General features: G+C 49.6%; 1 protein-coding gene across 4 annotated transcripts in view; it reads left to right on the top strand.

Moving 5' to 3' along the window:
• NVL (nuclear VCP like) overlaps nucleotides 1-20,051 on the top strand; it is a 1,303,574-nt gene that overhangs the window by 273,138 nt on the left and 1,010,385 nt on the right. For all 4 annotated transcript variants that reach the window (XM_069608641.1, XM_069608644.1, XM_069608642.1 and 1 more), the window contains exon 8: nucleotides 9,033-9,109. In XM_069608641.1, coding sequence (XP_069464742.1) covers nucleotides 9,033-9,109 — 77 coding nt within the window. The remainder of the gene's footprint in view (nucleotides 1-9,032; nucleotides 9,110-20,051) is intronic.

Genomic DNA, 20,051 nt, shown 5'->3' with positions numbered 1-20,051 from the left:
GGCTATACAAGAGTTTTGTCTCCCAAAAAGTTAATTGAGCATTTTTTAAGCCGTGTTCCTGGCCATTTTGTTTTTGGTCACACCCTGCGTATATGGATCACGATGCACAGCCAAAATGGCTGTCTTGCTGGAGTAGGCCCTGAGCCCACACAGCACTGTTGGTTTTATTTTAAACTGTTGTAGATTGTTTTAAGGCCCGCTTCACTTCCCAATCTACGTTTAGTAACCGTGGGCCAGTGTGTTTTGAGAATTTAGTGGCAGCCTGTTTGGCGGGCTATCAAAACCTTTGTGTTCTTGCCAGTGATGTGATTGGAGGGGGGGAAGGGCTTAGGCGTGCTTGAGATTCTGTACCTGAAATCTTGGAAGATTGCTGCTGAAGATGAGCTGCTGCAACGACCCTGGTGTGGCTACCTCCTGGACCCTGTCTCCTTTACCCCTGCTCCTCCTCCTTAGCTTCCTGCCATCAGCCTAGCACGCTAGACTGGCTGTTACCCTATGGGACATTTTCCTGGTCTGTCATGTGATGCCTTCCTGACACACCCTTTGCGCTCAAATGCTTTGAGGTAGTGAGTCTTCCTGACCTGAATGTCTGGTGACTTGCTTCTGCCTGGCTTCATTTCCATTCCAGGGGCCTCCCAGGTTGCCTCCTGTCATTGTCATGGGACTGTTTGTTGCTGGCTGGCTGCCCTTTCCTGTCTGAAAATAAGAGGACCTCCTCCTCCGACGTCATCCGATGTGATAAGTAGGACGCACAACGCCCGTAGCCTCAGTTCCGTTTTTTCCGCGAAAATGTTGCTTCGTGAATCTCAGTTAACGCCTCGACTCTTTGGAGTTCTGTTCTTCTCGGTTCTTCGAACTTGTTCGTTTTTGTGAAAATCCTTCGTGTGAAGATGTCTTCTACTTCGTCTTCGACCCCGCGTCCGGGCTTCAAGAAGTGCGGGGAGTGTGGGTCCAAGATGTCGGTGACGGACTCGCACAACGCCTGCCTCTGGTGCCTCGGGGAGGCCCACGACACGGATGACTGTATCGACTGGCAGTCGCTCACGTCCAAAGCGAACGTAAGAAGAAGTTGTCGGTAGGTCGGGTGTCCAAGCCCCGGAAGTCGAAGTCTGCGGGGCTTTCGACGGATGATTCGAGAGGTGACTCTCCGTGTCATCGTCGGAAGTCTCGTGGGTCTCCTTCTAGGAGTCGGTCTCGCCACTCCTCAACCTCTTCGAGGCATTCTCGGAAGCGCGGACACCGGTCGTCTTCCAGGTCCTCTTCGGAGGATTCTGCCCGGCACGTCGCTTACCCTACCAGCCGTGCGACGCCGGAGGAATGGGCTTCCTTCGGGAAGAAAATGCTGGCGATTCTCGAGTCGCAGGGTACTAAGCCGTCCGCGCCCCCGAGTGGGGTCGGTCGTGAGAGGTCGAGAGACGCCGCTCGCAAGAGTGGTCGGCACGAGTCACGGGAGAGGTCCCGTTCGGACAAGGAGACTCGTTCTCGACGTACCCGTTCCTGGTCCCGGTCCTCGACGCGTTCGAGACCGTGTGCACCTGTGAGGTCTTCGAGGAAGACATCGACGTCTGAGGCGTCGAGGGCGTCGACAGGCTTTCTCGAGGCTCCGGCTTCGAGGAAGCCGTCGACGCTCAGGTCGTCGAAGGACACGCTCGGGGCTCCAGCTTCGAGGGCTGTGTCGCCGCCGATGCTGGCGGCGCTGCATCTGACGTCGACGCCGATCCTCTCGGCGCCGATGCCTGTTCTCTCGGCGCCGATTCGCTCAACGCCTTTCGTGTCGGAGGTACCCCGTGGCACGGGGGAACCCCCTAGGAAGGCTCTGGTTAAGAGCAAGCACTCTCGGGTGCCTTCTTTTCGCCACCTGGAATATTTTTCAGAGGCGGATGAGGATTCTGATGGCTTGGTTCCTAGTCAGGTTCCAGATGAAATTGTCTCGGGCCATAGTCAGTTTGACGATTTGAGGCAGTCACTGCATGATGCCAGTGGACTGGACACCTCTCCGGAGGTGGAGTTTTGTAGGCCTGAGCCTGGCTCTCATGCCGATTCCTCGTACCAGCGCCTTATGGCTAGGGTTTCTGAGTACTTGGGATGGTCTGCTCCCCCAGGGGAGTTTGTGCAGGATGATCTAACGGACATCCTTGATGTTGGTCCCCCAACTGACCCTGTACTGCCGTTCCATATGGCTTTACAGAGAAGGGTGGCGGCGGCTTGGACTGCTCCGGAGAGTCTCCCGGCGGTGGGCAGATCCTTGTCGCGAAAATACCGTCCAGCCAGTAGCGACCCCTGCTACTTGACCAGGCACCCCACTCCGGAGAGTTTGGTGGTGCAGGCGGCCACGGCCCCGGCAAAGCAGGCGTCGTACCCTACCATCCCTCCTGATAGGGACGACAAACGTTTTGATGGCTGGGCGAAGAAAGTGTTTTCTTCTGGTGGTATGGCGCTTCAGGCGGCCAACTCTATTTGTGCCTTGTCTCGTTTCACACACACTCTGTGGAAATGTGTTGCGTTAGCGGCTGAGCATATTCCCGAAGGGGACGAACGGGATGGTTTCCTTGCTATGGTCCAGGATGGTAAGGATGCCATGTGTGAGTCCGTTCAGTCGGGTTTGGACTTAGATGAATGCGTCAGTAGGTCCATGGCTGCGAGCACCGTGATACGCAGGTTTGCGTGGTTGCGGAAGTCGGGGTTTGCTCCTGATGTGCAGTCCCGGCTCCTCAACATGCCCTTTGACGGTGAACACCTTTTTGGCAGCAAGGCTGACGAGAGCCTTGAGAGGTTGCAGACCTCAAAAGCTGCAGCGAAGTCGTTGGGCGCTGCAGTTCGCCAACCTCCGCCTCTTCGCCCTAGGGGACAGCAGTGGAGGGGTGGTTCCTTTCGCTATTACTCGTCCTTCAGTAAAGCGAGAGGAGCTGGCAGTCAAAGAGGCCAACGCAGGGGTACCAGAGGTGGACGACAGGGTACCCGTGGTGCCAAGGCCGCTCGAGCAGTTGCCTCTTTGCCCTCAGGTAACGCCGCAGCCGCTCCCACTCAGTCATGAGGCCATGTCCCATGGTTCGCCGGTTGGGGGAAGGCTGGCGCAGCATCTTGTAGAGTGGCAAGCCATTACTTCAGATGTGTGGGTTCTGGAGATCATAACCCACGGCTATTGTCTTCCCTTTCTGCACAGGCCTCGCGACAATCCACCGGGGAACCTCTCTTTGCAGAGTCTGGATCCGCTCCTTGCGCAGGAAATTCAAGCCCTGCTGGAGAAAGGCGCCATAGAACTGGTGCCTGTAGCGAAGAGGAACAAGGGATGGTATTCCCCTTATTTTTGATTTCGAAGAAAGACGGGGGATTGAGACCCACCCTGGACTTGCACGGTTTGAACAAACTCCTCAGGAAGGACAAGTTCAAGATGGTTACTCTCTCTCAAATCTTCCAGGCCCTTCAGCTTCAGGACTGGTTGGTGTCACTCGACCTCAAGGAGGCTTACTTCCATGTGCCGATCCATCCCAAGCACAAGAAGTACCTGAGGTTCGCGGTTGGCGACTCGCACTTTCAGTTTCGGGTCCTGCCGTTCGGATTGACCTCTGCCCAAAGGGTTTTCACCCAGCTCATGGTGGTGGTGGCAGCGCATCTCAGGCAAGGGGGGGATTCACGTCTACCCCTACCTGGACGATTGGTTGATCAGGGGGAGCTCTCCCGAGCAAGTCCTGGATCATCTGTCCGTCACCTGCCACTCCCTTCACAGGCTGGGCGTCTCCCTCAATTTAAAGAAGTCCCATTTGACGCCAACACAGCGGCTCCAGTACATCGGAGCAGTGCTCGACACTTCCCTGGGTCAGTGTTTTCCTCCCCAGGTGAGGGCTCTTCACATTAGCAGATGGTGCACAAGTTTCAGCATGCCCAGACACTCCCAGTTTTCGAGTTCTTGAGGTTGCTCGGCCTCATGGCATCCTGCATTCTTCTGGTGCCAGAGGCTCGCCTGCGGATGAGATCTTTGCAGTGGGCAAGACGCAATGGTCGCAGTCCTCCGGCAGGATGTCGGACCCGGTTCAGGTGCCGCCCTCGGTTGCCCGGGACCTTCTGTGGTTGGCCGTCGAAGGCAACTTGATGAAGGGGGCTCCATTTTGGCTTCCCTGGCCGGAGGTGACGATCGTGACGGATGCATCCCTCACGGGATGGGGAGCTCATGCCAACGGGCTGACAGTCAGCGGTCGTTGGTCTCCGTCGGAGTCCAGACTCCATATCAATCTGTTGGAGCTGAGGGCCGTCAGGCTAGCCCTGAAGGCTTTTCTGCCGACTGTGCGAGGAAAGAATGTCCTGATCCTGACGGACAACACAGTGGCCATGCACTACCTCAACAAAAAGGGGGGTGGCAGGGTCACTTCCTCTGTGCAGGGAGGCGATGCAGCTCGAGTTCTGGGCCATCCAGCAGGAAGTTTCGATCTCGGCAGTTCATCTGGCCGGAGACTAAAACGTGACGGCGGACGCTCTGAGCAGGCAGAGCGCGATCTCTCACGAGTGGGAGTTGGCTCAGGAGATTCTCCTGGAGATCTTCGCCCTTTGGGGGACCCCTCAAGTGGATCTCTTCGCCTCCAGTGTCAACCGGAAGTGCGAAAGGTTTTGCTCGCGGGAATTTCCTCCAAAAGGAGCCTTAGGGGACGCGTTCGTGGTGGAGTGGTCCTTCCCGCTGCTGTACGCGTTTCCTCCAGTCCCCGTCATCCCGCAAGTGCTGCGGAGGTTACGGAAGTTCGGTTCCCGGATGATCCTCATTGCTCCGGCGTGGGCTCGGAGGACGTGGTACCCGGACCTTCTCGACTTGTCCATCTGCCCTCCACGTCGTCTTTCCTACCGAGACAATCTGCTCTCACGGGAGGGGGGTCAGGTTCTCCATCCAGAGGTCAGATCCCTCAACCTTCACGCTTGGCTTCTGAAAGGTTGAGGTATAAGGATTGGGACCTCCCTGAAGACGTGATGGAGGTGTTGCTTTCGGCCCGAAGGCCAGCAACAAAGTCTCTGTACCGTTGCCGTTGGCGTAAGTTCTGCGACTGGTGCAGAGTTCAGAATGTGGATCCTTTTGCATGTGACATCCCCATGGTTCTGTCCTTTTTACTTTCTTTGGCCCACAGGGGCTTGCAAGTGGGTACCATTAAAGGTTACCTGGCGGCGCTGTCTATCTTTAAGCGCTCGTCTGAAGAGTGTTCTTACTTTAAAATCCCTTTAATTTCACAGTTTCTGAAAGGGCTCACTAATGTGTTCCCTCCGTCACCTTTCCTGGTGCCCGGTTGGGATTTAAACCTTGTTCTTAAGTTTCTTATGGGTGCTCCGTTTGAGCCTTTACATTATTGCCCTTTGATGCTGTTAACTCTGAAAACTGTGTTTTTAGTTACGGTTACTTCCGCTCGCAGAGTGAGTGAGTTACAGGCACTTTCAGTTAAGCCACCCTTCACTGTATTTCACAAGGACAGGGTTGTCCTTAGAGTGCGTCCTTCTTTTCTTCCGAAGGTAGTGACGGAATTTCATTTGGCCCAGAAGGTTGTTCTTCCGGCATTCTATCCTCCTCCCCATCCTGGTAAGGAAGAGGAGAGGCTCCATAGGCTTGAACCTAGGAGAGCTTTAAGCTTTTATGTTTCACGCATGTCCCGGGTCAGAGTGGACGATCAACTCTTTATTGGTTACGCTGGAAAGCGTTTGGGGCAAGCTGTGACGAAACAGACTTTGTCTCACTGATTATTTTGCCCATCTCGGAGTGTTACCGCTTGGCGGGTAAGGACCCACCGGCTGGCTTGCGGGCCCATTCTACCAGGGGTATGGCTGCATCTACTGCCCTGCAGAGGGGTGTTCCTATTCGCAACATCTGTGATGCAGCCACCTGGGCTTCAGTACATACATTTGTACGTCACATTCCCTCGATTCCATCCGAGGACAGGATCTGGCCTTTGGCAAGGCGGTCCTTTGCTCTGCTATTTGATTGGCTATTCTAAATTTTGATTCTAAATTCTTTCCCTCCTCCTTGCTCTGGTACTGCTTTGGGAGTCTGTCATAGATATGGAATACGTCGGAGGACCCAATCCCCTCGAAGAACAAGTTACTTTCTTACCTGGTAACGTTCTTTCGATGGGATGGTCTGACGACGTATTCCATATCGCTCCCGCCCTGCCTTCCCCGCTGCAGAATTTCTTTTGCGATTGCAGCTTACATTCCGCAAGGCTTTGTGTCTGACTGGCAGTTGACTAATGTCATACGTTCTGGGGGAAAAAACTACAACTGAGGCTACGGGCGTTGTGCGTCCTACTTATCACATCGGATGACGGACGTCGGAGGAGGTCCTCGACAACAGCGCATCGACGTCATCGACGCAGGACGCAGACGCCGAAAATAGTTTCCGAAGGACCACAGCTGTGGTGATTACATGTCATAGTGTCATAGTCGTCGGACCATCCCATCGAAACAACGTTACCAGGTAAGAAAGTAACTTGTTCGTCTGTGGCAAACCAGTAAACTTGGCAGTTAACACTTTTAAAGCGCAATAAGATTGGTCAAAGCAAAATGGCTATGTTCACAGGACTTAAACCCGACTTATTTATTTAGCTCCTTTTTTGTGTAACACATGGCTTCACCGAGGTGGAACCAAAATTAAAATACACAGCTGCCACCAGCTTGTGACCCAACATGATTTCTGTTGGGTGCACATCCATACACCAAAGTGAGTACTTTGAGAGTACCCATCCCCAGCTAACCTTCTGAGCAACTAAGACCAGCACATCATAAGAGTTAGATTTCAGTGAGACTTTGCAAAAAAAACTCCTTATTGGCAAAAAGTTCAGGACAACAGAAGGCCAGCAGAAAGAGTTGGGGGACTACCAAACCTGGCTCAAATCAATTTTTGTGTTTCCTTTTGCTTACAGTGCCAAACAAAGCAGTTTGTAAGAAATGTAACCTAATAAATTGCAATGGTCTTGGTGCATTGTGCGAAGCAGATATATGGCAGTCTCCCCCACACCCGGACCTGAGTGAGTTGGGGCCAAAAATGCATTCTTCCATAAAGTCATTGCAGCCCCAATAGTACTGCAGTTATCACAATGAGGATGGAGATTGGCATGGCGGTCATTGCTGATAATATCTGTTTATGGCCATTATTTTGCTGGGTGGGCATTTGATATCCAACCCAGAGGTGGATTTTATATATGTGCCCTTAAAGATGCCATGTCCTGTAACGTTTGTGAGGGAAGTCCCATGGTTACAAGCTGTGAAGGCGACACTGATATCCCCGCTCCTGGAGGCCTTGTGTCAATTTCGAGTCGCCAACAGGCATAGGCTGAAAATGCATCTCTATACAGGGAAAATGGAGCGTGCCAATTACTGGCTAAAGCAGCATCAAGTTGGCTATGCACAGAATATTTTGATGCTCAAATTGTGCAGCCCTTCAAAAGCAATTGATGTTTTCTGAGCAATCAAAGATCAAGATGATACTTGGTTAAATTAAAATTTTAGTAGGACATTGTATTAGCTTAATCTTGATTTGGGGTGAAGGGTTTGTTTTAAATGAATTGTATCCATGTAATTGTAGTTTTTGTATTATTGTGTATATTAGATTGTGCAAAGGTTGAAAATAAAAAAAAGACTTAACTTTTTTTACTGCGAGCTAATGCCTTGAAAATTGCTCTTCGCCTTTTGAGAATAGAAGGGAACTGATTTGTGTCTCTACTCATTCATGAAGCATAGAGGTGGAGAGGCACTACATTTTCTCTAGTTTTTCCCATCTTATTTGAGACAATGGAATCTGCTGCCATTCCCACTGTCCAATGGAACCATGATACGGTGTCAAGGCAGCAACTGCACTAATGAAATCTACTCCAAATCCAGCTATTTTATTGGCAACGTCTGGAGTAGGAGAACATTGCTCCTACATGTTATTTGGGGGGGTTGGGGGACAGTGTATGTTTTATGGTAGCGTATTACCCATTTATATGTCCAGCAACCTTTGATCTTTAGGTATTGCTAGTTCTCCATTGATGAATTAATATGGGAATATTTGTATGTTGAGTAATGGGAGAATTCCCTATCTGTTTTGATATGTGGAGAGTCAAACTCTCCACATATCCCTTAATCTTTAGAGACTTTATGCCAATCCCATTTATCCTGGCAAAATCTACCAACATTTTAGTCAAACACCAAATTAAAATCCCTTCCCATTGGGCAAAAGCTGTTAGTCCAGCGTGGCAACTTATTTTTGTTAACCAGTGTTGTGGTCTGAACTTAATCTTCAATTGGCACTGGTACCCAAACCTTCCCAGAGATCTTCCTGCCTGTGCAAACTCAGGAGTCGTCGATTCCAAGAGAATCCCAAATGTCTCCATCACCAGGCACACCCACTCAAGCCCCTTTGTTTGCACTTAAGCTGCACTCAAATCAGAAATTACCCTGCATTGTCTGTCCTGTGCCCAACCACTGACACATTGTGCCAACCATGAATCTGACAGGGTAGTGACCTGACATTGATTGCTTCCTGCAATGATTCCTTGATTGCTTTGACCATTGAATTTTATATAGTTCCTGTATTGGATTATTTTCATCCCTGCGTTGGACATCTTCATTATTCATTTTGTTTATATTTAAGTTGCATGCCTAGTTACCTCACATGTTCATTGTAAAAATTTTACTTTGTGTCAGACCTTTCAGCAATAGACAGCCTGTGAATCAGTTTACAGCCAGACTGTCTTAACTGCACCAGAAAAGAGGATTGCTTTCCTTTGGGGGGGCACTGTGTGTTCATCTAGTGCAATCTTCATCCCAGCCTTGGCTTCCCCTCATGCCACTTAGGGGTGTTTACAATCAGAGGGATCATTGTCCTGGTAGTAGCACCTACTAGCCATTGATTTTAAAGTGGACCATCTCCTTCCTATACCGTGTGCATTGAAGCAACAGAAGGAGCACTGTGGAGGCTGGGTCAATGGGTAAGAAATAACGCACACCATTCCCTTTAGTGAAATGTGTAATCGTAAACTGAAGATGTTTTCACTCCCTTTCAATTCTGAAATCTTCATTCACAGCTAAGAGTAAAGTCCCACAGCTGCAGCACAGCTCAGTGAAGTTTGAAGATGTGGGTGGCATTGAGGACACGCTGAAGGTTGGTGTTAGTTTTTTCTCACCATGTCTCTTTTGTTGCCCATTTTTCTCATTTCAGTCTGTGATGTGTGTTCAAACAGCTGCTATACCATTTTCTTGCTGTTTTTGAGTTGCATCAATATATGTGGCTAGTATAGATTTTCAGAAATCAGAAGTGAAGACAAAGGATCTTGTTCCAGGGAGCAGTGTACTCACAAGACCTCATTAGACGGACATAAGCTTTGAATGTTCAGGCTTCTGGGAAATCAACCTTTTCACACCAAGATAGGGTTGGCCCAATGGCCTATTCTATACATTGCATTTTCACTCATTCTGCACTCTGTCCGAAAGGGAGGCGGTCTAATGCGTATGTTCTTGTTCGCATCACATAAGTCATTTGCAATTTTCTACACAAGAAAATATATTGCTTTTTTGTACAAATAACTTCTCATTTGTCCCTTGCTCACAACTTTATGAAGCCCACAGATTTATGATATGATGTGGCATTTCTAATGCACCTGTGCAGGACCAGTCGTGCAGTCCTGTTCTGGATAAGTTGTAAAGGTCGAAGAATAGAGGCAGACAGATTTAGAAAGAGGCTGTTACAGTAGTCCAGCCCAGTCTAGCCTAGAGCTCTGGAGATTGGTGAGCTTCTGTGCGAAAGTGAGAAAAGGAAGAATACCTCTGAGGAGGTGCAACTGATAGTATGACTTCTTAGAGTCGTCAGATGTGAGGAGAGAAGGAGAGGGTGGGGTCGAAGATGACACCAAGGTTCTTAGCCTCACGGGTAGGGGAAGGACGAGGGCCCAGAGAGGGCAGCCAGAGAGAGGGAGGGGAAAGGAGGAAGCAGGTGTCTCAATGAGGCAGAGATCGTTGGTGACACACCATTTCTGAATTGCGGCCAGACAGTCTGGTATGAGAGAAGGAGCAGAGATGGCTGAGAGGAGCCTGAAAGAACTTGGTGTCACCCGCATCACATTGAAAATTGGAGCAGAAAGTAACGATGCGGTGGGCAAGAGGTGCCAGGTAGTGGTTGAAAAGCCGGGGAGAGAGGTTAGACCTCTGGGAACACCACGAGTAGAGAGAGGGATAGAAGAGAGGAAAGACCCCAGTTGGATCTGAGAGGGTCGGTCGGTGAGCAAGGTCGTCAACCAGGCCAGTGTCTTATCGGTGATACCAAGGTTGTCACGATTGAGCAGGATGGCATGGTTGACCGTGTCAAAAGCAGAGGATAGCTCGAGGAGAATGAGACCAGAAGGGAGTTTAGAGTCAAGATTGGATGGAGAGCAAGTCTTCACGGGTGTTCAGGAGAGCAGTTTCTGTACTTCTGGCATCTCTGAAGCCAGACTGGTGGTCATGGAGACAACCAACAGATTCAGCATGTAGATTAAGCTGGGAGATGGCCAGCTTTTCCAAGAGTTTGCCCAGGAAAGGAGTGATGGAGACCGGGCGATAGTTAGCCGGAGAGGAAGGATCGGCTGAGGGCATATTTAGAAGGGGGTGCAGAAGGGAGTGATTTAGGGGCGAGGGGAACATTCCAGTGGTAAATTAGTGATTGCAGAAATCGGCCAAGGCTGGAGCAAGGGTGTCAATGTGGTCCTTGATGGTTCTGGATGAGCAGGGGAGAACCTGCTTCGACAAGACTTTCATAGATCGGACTTGTCTAGAAACATCACCAGGGTGAACAGGGGAAAGAAGGAGAAAGGAGTACGAGAGACGGACTCAGGCGGGCCAGAAGTTGTAGAGGAGGAAGAGGAGGTAGAGGAAGAAGAGGAGGTAGAGGAAGAGAGGTGGCCAGAATGTCCTGAGTTTTAGCGATGAAATGAGAAACCGATGCCGTGCAGAGGGACTGGGAGGTAACGGGAGAGGTAGAGGCTGCAGCTGGATTGGCCAGCTCATTGCACATTTTGAAAGGTTTGGCCGAGTTGTTAGATGCCGCAGAGATGTGGGCTTGGATGTAGGCTCTCTTCTTGGAGAGGACAGAGACTTTACTACCTTTGGAGTAGGCGGCAGGCCAGTTTGTCAGGGGGTGCCCCTGAAGCCCTCCACTTCCTCTCTGCTGCTCTGCACTTGCGTTTAAGGACGGCACGGTCAGAATTGTACCAAGAGTTGCACTTGCACTTGGAATTGGGCTTCAAGCAGATACTCATGACAGTGGCCAGGACATCCAGAGTGTTCGAGAGAGATGAAGGTTGGAGAGCGCTGTGTCAGGGTGTGTGCAGCCAAAGGTGCAGGAGGAGGAGAGAAAGTAGCGGCTAAAGCCTCAACTGACACATGCTTCATGGGTGGGATGACCAAGAAGGTGGGTGGCAGTGCTGGAGTCGGCTTGACCAAAGGGGTAGAGAGAGGTAGGTGGGAGGAAAGGAGAAAGTGATTACTCCAAGAGGGAGGAGTGGTGAGAGGTTTAGAGAAGGGGAGGTCTGAGGAGATCAGAACATCCAGGGTGTGTCCTGCAGAGCAAATCAGGCCAGAGGGAAGAACAGAGCAGTGCTTTAAATGGGACGTGGCCTGCTGGGGCCCCCCGGTCCCACCACAACATTCGCGGGATGCATTATCCCATCTCGGCACAACCGCGACGGGAGATACGCCCACCATTAGGTCAGGCAAGCTGATGGAAGTGTCAGCCAGCCACAGCATAGCTGTAGCTGGCTGGCACTTCTGTCAGTCACTGTAACTTCCTCTGGTGACACCTCGCGCACGTGGTCACCAGAGGACGTTACTGTGCCTTTGTTACCCCAAGTAGCCGAGGCGTCTTTAACCCTCTGCGAACCTGGTGACTCCTCGACATATTTCAAGGTTTATAAAAGATGGCTTGAAAAGTGCACAATTCAAGCCATCTTTTATAAAGCTTTGCCGATGGACAAAGACGCCTCAGGCTTTGTCCGTCGGGAAAGCTTCATAAAAGATGGATTGAATTGTGCACCTTTCAATCCATCTTTTATAAACATAGAAATGTTTAACAAAGATGGCTTGGAAAGTACACAGGTACGTCATTTGGGGGTTGCCAGAGGTCGCAGGAGCGACCTCTGCTATCTCCCCAGTGACCTTTGGAAAATGTTTGCGACCTCTGTGTTCCTGGACTGGAAGTTGCGCTTTTAAAAATAGTTTGTTTCAACAAACTATTTTAAGAAGCGTGCAAGCTACAGATTGACTGCTGCCATGCCTGGGCAGCGGGCGCGGCATCACAGAGTAATGTCTGTCTGAATGTAACTGACCTTCTCGAGCTGAGCTCGTTCGGGGATGGGGGTGCAGAGCTCCGAGAGCAGACATCAGCAGCACCAGCCCTATTTTGAAAAGCGTGCATGCTCTAGATTGTCTGCGCCGACAACACATAGGTCATGAATCTCCTTTATCTTCTCAGATTTACACTTACAGTCCCCTTACGCCCCCCAGAATATTGGAATCCAATGGTCTCACTACCTTCTCCTAATTGAGAGGCTGTAGCAGTCCTGTGGATACATATTTCCCTGCATGGATCGGAACCTCAATAGAAATGTTTTGCACCGCAGAAGCTGCATTTTTGCCTGATTAAGAGGCCCCAGCAAAAATACCACTATAAATGCAGTTTTGTTCCTCAAAACCTGCATTTTTTTTATATCGCAAAATAGTTCATGCAGCAAAGCACCACAAGGCAGAACAAATCCTCCTGTTCATGGCAATTGTTAGATTGCGGTAGAAGAGTTCTGCGAGTTGCAACAGCCGTACCACCGTGGAGGCAAGGTAAGGTACACAAAACCCAGGTTTCCTAATAGAAAATAGCTATAGACAAGACACTGGATTATTGTTCATTCTGATTAAGTTAGACAATTATTTTTAGAATGGTATTTATTACCTGCAAACCACTCGATAATATGGCACAGCTTCGTTACATTTTATCTGCAAAAATTCACCCTGGGATTGACTTTCAAAATCCGAAACGTGTGATATTTAAACAATGTGTGTGCGTCATCCACTCAGAGCACCAAGGAAAGCAGAGCAAAGCAGCAGTGGTATTCCGTAATGTTCCCTCCACTACTGCACCAAAGCAGCAAATGTGCTGTAAGGAAGCATGCATTTTTTATGCAGCGTAATCTAAAAAATGTTTAAGAGATTTATTAACTGTTATTCTATCCCACCGTGAAAACCAATACAATGGGCTCATTTAATTAGTCAGCCATCTGATAGCTTTGTCTGCTTTCTGAGTCATGTCGCGTCTGAGGTGCAGACTTCAGGCGCACAGAATCTTATGACTTCATGCGTCTAAGAAAACAAACCGAATTACAAACGCTTTCAGCCACCATTATCGTGAATGCAGGCCTGCCGTCCCTGCCAATGTGCTTGCTCGTCGACAAAGCAGTATTTTTATTGCACTTTTTGGGCTTTGCCATCAATGTACCCCCAAACCGCAGAAAGGGTGCAACTTGCCCGTGGGCACGGCGTCAGTGTCTGTCTGTGATTGTGAATGTATCCTTCTCAAGCTGAGCTCGTCTGGAGATTGGGCAGGCTGAGGGGAAGAGCTCTGAGAGCAGACGGCAGCAGCACCAGCCTGGGTACGTGGAGGGGAGATTCTTTAATCACAGCAAGGTAGGGAGATGCCTTTTTATGTGCAATGTATCCTTCAGTAGTGGGTGCCTGTCAAATGTTATGTCTGGCACATAACCCACCCCTTTTTATTAGTGTTGTATATTGCAGGACCGCTTCATAGCAAATTATTGATATTAACATTCGGACAGCAAGACTTAATGTCAAGCCTGGTGCCTCATAGAGACCAAACTCTATTTTCAAATGTTCTGTCGAGGGAGGGAGGGAGGGAGGAAAGGAGGAAGGGAGGAGGGGAGGGGAGGGGGAGAGGGAGAATGTATGTGAGAGAGAGAATGAGAGAATACACAATCCGTGGAATGGTAAGGTGCTCCATTTCAGCTTGGATTTGTTGCCCTCCCTGGCTGTCTATGATCCTCCTCGTCAGCTGTTGGTGCTTAGCTGCCCCAGTGACCCATCCTGTTTCCTTGGAATATTTTATTATAAATTGTTGGGTTTGCTTTGCCGGCATAGTGATTGGAAATCCTTCCCTCTCAGGTTACTTTTTCAGTGTTCATTACATATTTTAAAAGCAAATACTAATTAGCCTTCACTTTCTTCTAAAGGAAAGGTCAATTGAACTAAATTTGTATATTTCACTTTAAGATATGTTCACTTACTGTGCATATATTAATGGGTGGCAGATTTGGATTTTTGTTAAGGGGGCAGTGATTCCCACACTGAGTGACGCAAGGGAGCTGTACCCAGGTCGAAACAATACATTTTACAGCAGGAATAGAAAAAAGCCATATGATTTAAACTCTGAGCTATCCAATTGTGACACACTATGATGTAGAATCAATTGCGAAGTTAAAAAGAAACATTTATGAAGATATCTACCCACCAACCTCACGAGTCCTCTTAAAAAATGTATAGCACTACAATTGATCAGGTTTACTAGTGTGCCATGACATATCCCTGCTGCTTCTAAACACTGTAATAGTAAGTGTTATGTTAATAAGAAATGTAACCCCAATAGCCAACACATTACCAAATGCTGTGTTATGTACATTTAAGGATAATTAGCTGTTAAGATAGCTCAGTGGGTTAAGTGCTCACTGCTGGGGTTTGTGTGTTCTGCCCGTCATAGGTTTGAATCCTAGCCCGGTTTACTCAACCATATATGCCACTGACCATATAGCTCAGACATGTATGGTTACTAACATATAAGCTCAGCAGCATATAGAGGAGTACAGTGCTGTGGTGTCAGCCTCTAGGTCTGTGCGATGATGAACCATGTATGTATTCCCTTTAACGTGACATATGGTGATGCATTCTTGTATGAAATGTATATCATATTACAGTGATATCGTAACCATATTTTTCTTGGTGTACCGATGAACAATAATATATGATGACACTGGCTGTTTTGTCAAGGGGTGTAAGGTTATGTAGCACTTCCTGTGATGTCAATTGGGGGCGGGGTCAAATGATCACTTCCTGTGATGCCATCAGGGGTCATGGGTCGTGTGATGTCACATCCACTACCCCTGGCATTTTGGTGAAATGACGTCCCCGAAAGTACACAAACCATAAGGTACACACACAAAAATATAAATGCTGTATATTTGTGTGTGTACCTTTACTATGGTTTATGTACTTTGCAAGCCATCATGAAGTACACAAACCATAGTAAAGCATGCAAACAAATATATAAATGTAAGCATCTATGTGCGTACCTTACTATGGTTTGTGTAGAATGCAAGCCATCTTTTAGAAACATAGAAATATGTTACATAGAGAGAGGCCAGGAGAGAGAGGGCGCCTGCAGACCAGGCATTCAAAGGAGGAATAGTCCTGCATAGGAATGTTAGAAGCAGGGACCCACTCTGGGAAAATCAAGGCTACACTCCCACCGGGACGGTAGGTTCTGGGTTAGGAGAGGATCTTGTAGCCATCAGAAAGGAGAGTGTCAAAGCTTGTGACAGAGCTGGCTGTGAACCAAGTCTTGGTGAGACAGAGTACATCCAAATCAAGCTGATCCAGGAGATGGCAGATGTCAGAGGAATGTTTCACAGCTGAATGAGAGTTGAGAGTAGAGATGTGGAGCAAGTTGCCACATGTGAAGGACTTCCGCAGAGGGGTATAGGCCAGAGGTACGCCCAGCAGAAGTGTTGGAGGTGCCTGAGGATAGGCAAAGGAAAAAGAAAGAGAAGGAAGGGTAGACAGAGAGGGAGAAGGGAGTGCCAGAGGGGTGGCAGAGGAGGGATCCAACAGGGTGGCCAGAGAAGCGGCATGGGGTGCCGAAGAGGTGGCAGAGGAAGGAGGCGGTAGAGAAGCCAGGGAGGGGTAAGAAGGGATAGCAGGAGAGGAAAGGAAGTTGATAATGTGCAGGAAGTGTCTATCAAAATGGAGGAGATTGGCCTGAGGACCCTGGACCAACACGGTGCCGTTTAAGTAGACATTAATGATGGTCTTAAGAGTGGAAGGGGGCCAGGAGGGCCTCCCACCGGGTGCCACCATTAATGGGAGAAGAGGAAAAAGGAGATAGAAGAGACATCATATGGGGGGGGGGGTTCCATAGGCCTGGAGAAGGAATGGCAAAGAGTATGTTGTTAAGGGTCTGTCTGGAGGAAGCACCGCTGTAGGTATCGGCGATTGGGAGGCCTGGGTTGGAGACCAGGATGTCCCTTTTGAGCTTCTCCCTGCCAGACTTAGTGATAGGGATAGGATAGTCGATAGAAAAATTGTTAGAAATGATAGGCGAGGCAGAGAGCACCATAGGGGGTGTTGGGAGGAAGGGGGGTGGAGGAGGGATAGAGGGGAGCCCAAGCAGGGGATGGGGAGAGCAGGGTTACGCAGGGGGGCGCAGACAGGAGGGAGGCACAGGGGGGGGACATGGAGGGGAGCACAACAAAGAACAAGAACAGACCTACAAATCAGATGCAATACAGTACAGAACCATCAGCAGAGCACAACAGGGAATCTAGAGGTGAAGAATGCAGGCAGTTGCAATGTGATACCACACACCGTGGAGAAAACACAATATCAAAAACCGTAGAGAGCAACACAAAGTAAATAAAATCAACAAGGCACAGAGCACAACAGGAACCTAGAAGAAAGAATGCAGGCAATGCAATGCCATAAACCGTGGAGCACATCACAGCATCAGAAATAGTACACAATAGGTCGAAGAGGGAAGGGCTGAGATGCGAGAGGAAGGAAGGCAAACACGGGGCAGGGAACAGCATGCAGGGACCTACGGTGCGAGGGAGCCGTGCAGGGTTGAATCATATAACCCATACATGGGCTGTGACCAAGTTAAAAAAAAAAAAGCTGTTAAGAGTACAGGTTGTCCAGCAGAAGAATGAGGGGTTAAGTAGGGTAAAGCAACCACTGAAGCTGCCTTTCAAACACATACGCTGATCCATGAGCCTGACAAACTTGATAGCTGAGTTCAGCACACAACGCCAGTCTGGGCATGCCTCTTGCAGGCACCTTTTTATAACCACCTGTGCTCCAGACCTCTCCTAACAATTGCAAGAAATATAAAAACACAGAAAATACAGCTTGTAGGCATGAACATGGTGTTTTTCCATTGAAAACGACACGTTTGATCTTACAGGTATTTTTTTATTTTTTTTAAACTTTAGATCATTGGCATTTTGATATATCAAATAAAAAAAAAATTAGAAACACCCTGCCCCACCCCACCACCGTACCCCTACCCCAAACCCCTCCCGCCCTTCCTTCCCCGTGTCCAGAGCAGTGCATTCGCCATGAGAGACTTCCAATGTTCTCTTCGTCTCCTGATCCTCGGAGAAGATGCGATACGTGACCGTGTCACCAGCTGACTTATTGCTGCCGTTCCCCCGGTCGTGGGGACCCAGTTCGGGTTGTCCTGCATTTCGGGGTTAGTCGGTCCCCTTCGGGGGCGGGAGCCTTCCCTTGGGTTCAGTGAACGTCCCATCCCAAGGATTGCTGCACTCCATACCAGTTTGTTAGGAATGAGCCAGTGTCATTATTCACCATAGCCGTTAGTTTGTCCATCAAAAACATGTTTTTAACTTTTTTCAGCCAGTCCTCTTTAGAGGGGGCCTCCGGGCTCTTCCATCTTTTTGTTAGGGCTACTCTGCCGGCCCTCAGCATGGTTTCCCACATCCTTGGATATCGGTACAGCTCCGTTTCCTCCGGGGGGAGGCCCAGCAACATTGTAAGGGGATTGAGTGGCAAACGGTTTTCTGTTACTTCCGCTATCTAGTCCCTCACTGACTCCCAGTAGGCCTGTACTTTCGGGCAGAGCCACCACATATGGCCTCTGGATCCTAACTGCCCACATCCTCTCGGGCATCATAGAGAAACCCCGGGAACATTTTTGACAGTTTTACAGGGTCTCTGTGCCATCCCTGTATCATCTTAAAGTTGTGCTCCATATCGGAGGTGAAAAGGTTCCCGTGAAATGCTATTTTGAATATTCTGGCCCAGGCGTCCTCTGAGATCTCTTCACCTGCCAGGTCGTTCCAGAACGAGTGGAAGCCCCTTCTCCCTTGAAGGTTGTGGGTGTTTAAGATTTTATACATGCTTGATACTGCCCCCTTCCTGGATGTCGCCGAGTCGAGGAGCTTCTCGAAGGGGGTTAACTGTCTCTTCAGATTCGGTCCCCATGATTGGTTGCAAAGGATGCCCTTCAGGCGGAGGTATTCAAAGATGGAGAGTGACCCTCGTCCGAGAGCGTCCCTCAGGTCCTCGTATGATAGGAATTCGCCTTCTCTGAACATCTGTCCAGCCCACTCCATTCCCATGTCTGACCAGCTCTGGGAGTGCCTAAATCCTTTCCTTCCCAGGTTAATTGGATGGCCCCAAAGAGAGGACATCGGGGGCGGCCATGTGGTGAGGTATGCGGTATGGGGACCCTTTTTCCAAATGTCCCAGAGTATTCCCAGGTTTGGGTGGGATCGTAGGTGTTTCGGGATCGACCTGCAAGGTGCCCATAGGAGGTCCCGGACCTTTAGGGGGTGGGCGTCCATATCCTCCAGGTATGACCAATACGTTCCCAGGCCCTCTTTCATGTGCTCCAGGAGGACGCGCAATTGGGCAGCGCAGAAGTAAAGGTGCAAGTCCGGCAGCCCAAATCCCCCCTCTTCCCTTGGCAGAGTCAATATGGCCTTTCCAGTTCTTGGGGAAAACCCCTGCCATACGAAATCGCGAACCCCATTTTGTAAATCTCTGAAGCTCTGTGCTGGGACCTTCGTCGGGAGTGGCGTGAAAAGGTACAGCAACCGTGGCAGTATGTTCATTTTGACTGCGGTCATCCGGCCATACCATGAAAGGATCCTCCTCCCCCATCTCCTCAAATCAGAAGTGATTTCCGCAATCATGGGTCGTAGTTAGCGGTTCCCAAATTCGTTATGTCCCTGGTGAGCAGCACCCCCAAGTACCTTATAGCGACCTTCCCCACCTTAATCTTGTGGAATCTGTCCAGAGAGTCTAAAACTGGGTCTATTGTTCTCATCGGGAGCATGACCGATTTTGCAGTGTTTATCTTCAGGCCAGAGAAGCGACCAAATGCCGACACCAGGGCCAGGAAGGGGGGGGGGGTGAGGAGCCCGGATCCACCAGGTAGGCCAGGACATCGTCCGCAAACGGGGAGAGCTTGAATTTGACTTCACCCCTTCTAATGCCTTTGATATCCGGGTGAGCTCTAACCGCTTTTGCCAGTGCCTCCATCGTGAGGACATATATCAGGGGGGAAGTGGGAAACCCTGTCTCGTCCCTCGGGAGAGGGGGAATGATTCAGACAATTTACCATTCACCTGTACCCTTGCCGTGGGGGCTCTGTAGAGAGCAGTTACCCAAATCATGATGTGAGTCCCAAAGCCCATCCTGTGGATGAGTAGTTCCATAAGACGCCACTCGACTCTGTCGAAGGTCTTTTCCGAGTCCAGGGAGAGGACACATACATCGAGCCCGATGTTTGAGCGAAGTAAAGTAGGTCTATCGTTTTGCGGATGTTATCTGACCCCTGCCTTCCTCTAATGAAGCCCACCTGGTCTCCATGAACTAGCTTCGGCATTATCCCCTCTAGCCGCCTCCCCACCACCTTGTCCAAGATCTTATCAATATTTAACAGCAATATTGGGCGATAGGAGGAACATTCCGCGGGATCCCTTCCCTCTTTGGGCAAAACTGCTATCACAGCCCCCATCATGGACTCGGGGAGGATGTCCCCCTCCAGCACCGCGTTGAAAACCCTCAGTAAGTATGGGGCCAGGGAGGAGCGAAATCTCTTGTAAAAGAAAACTGTGAAGCCGTCCACCCCCAGGGAGGTTCCCACCTTCATTCCGTTAATCACCTTCTCTACCTCATCCTCGGTCACCGGGCCCTCCAACCCCTCTGCCATTTCCCCCGAGAGGGACGGGATCTGTATAGAGTTCAGGAAGTTTTCTATCTGGGTGTCATCTCCATCA

Source organism: Ambystoma mexicanum, chromosome 4q (genome assembly GCF_040938575.1).
Source record: "Ambystoma mexicanum isolate Mex_15411 chromosome 4q, UKY_AmexF1_1, whole genome shotgun sequence".
Taxonomy (NCBI): Eukaryota; Metazoa; Chordata; class Amphibia; order Caudata; family Ambystomatidae; genus Ambystoma; species Ambystoma mexicanum.
The sequence above is the reverse complement of the archived record's forward strand: the minus strand, read 5'-3'. Positions and strand labels throughout refer to the sequence as shown.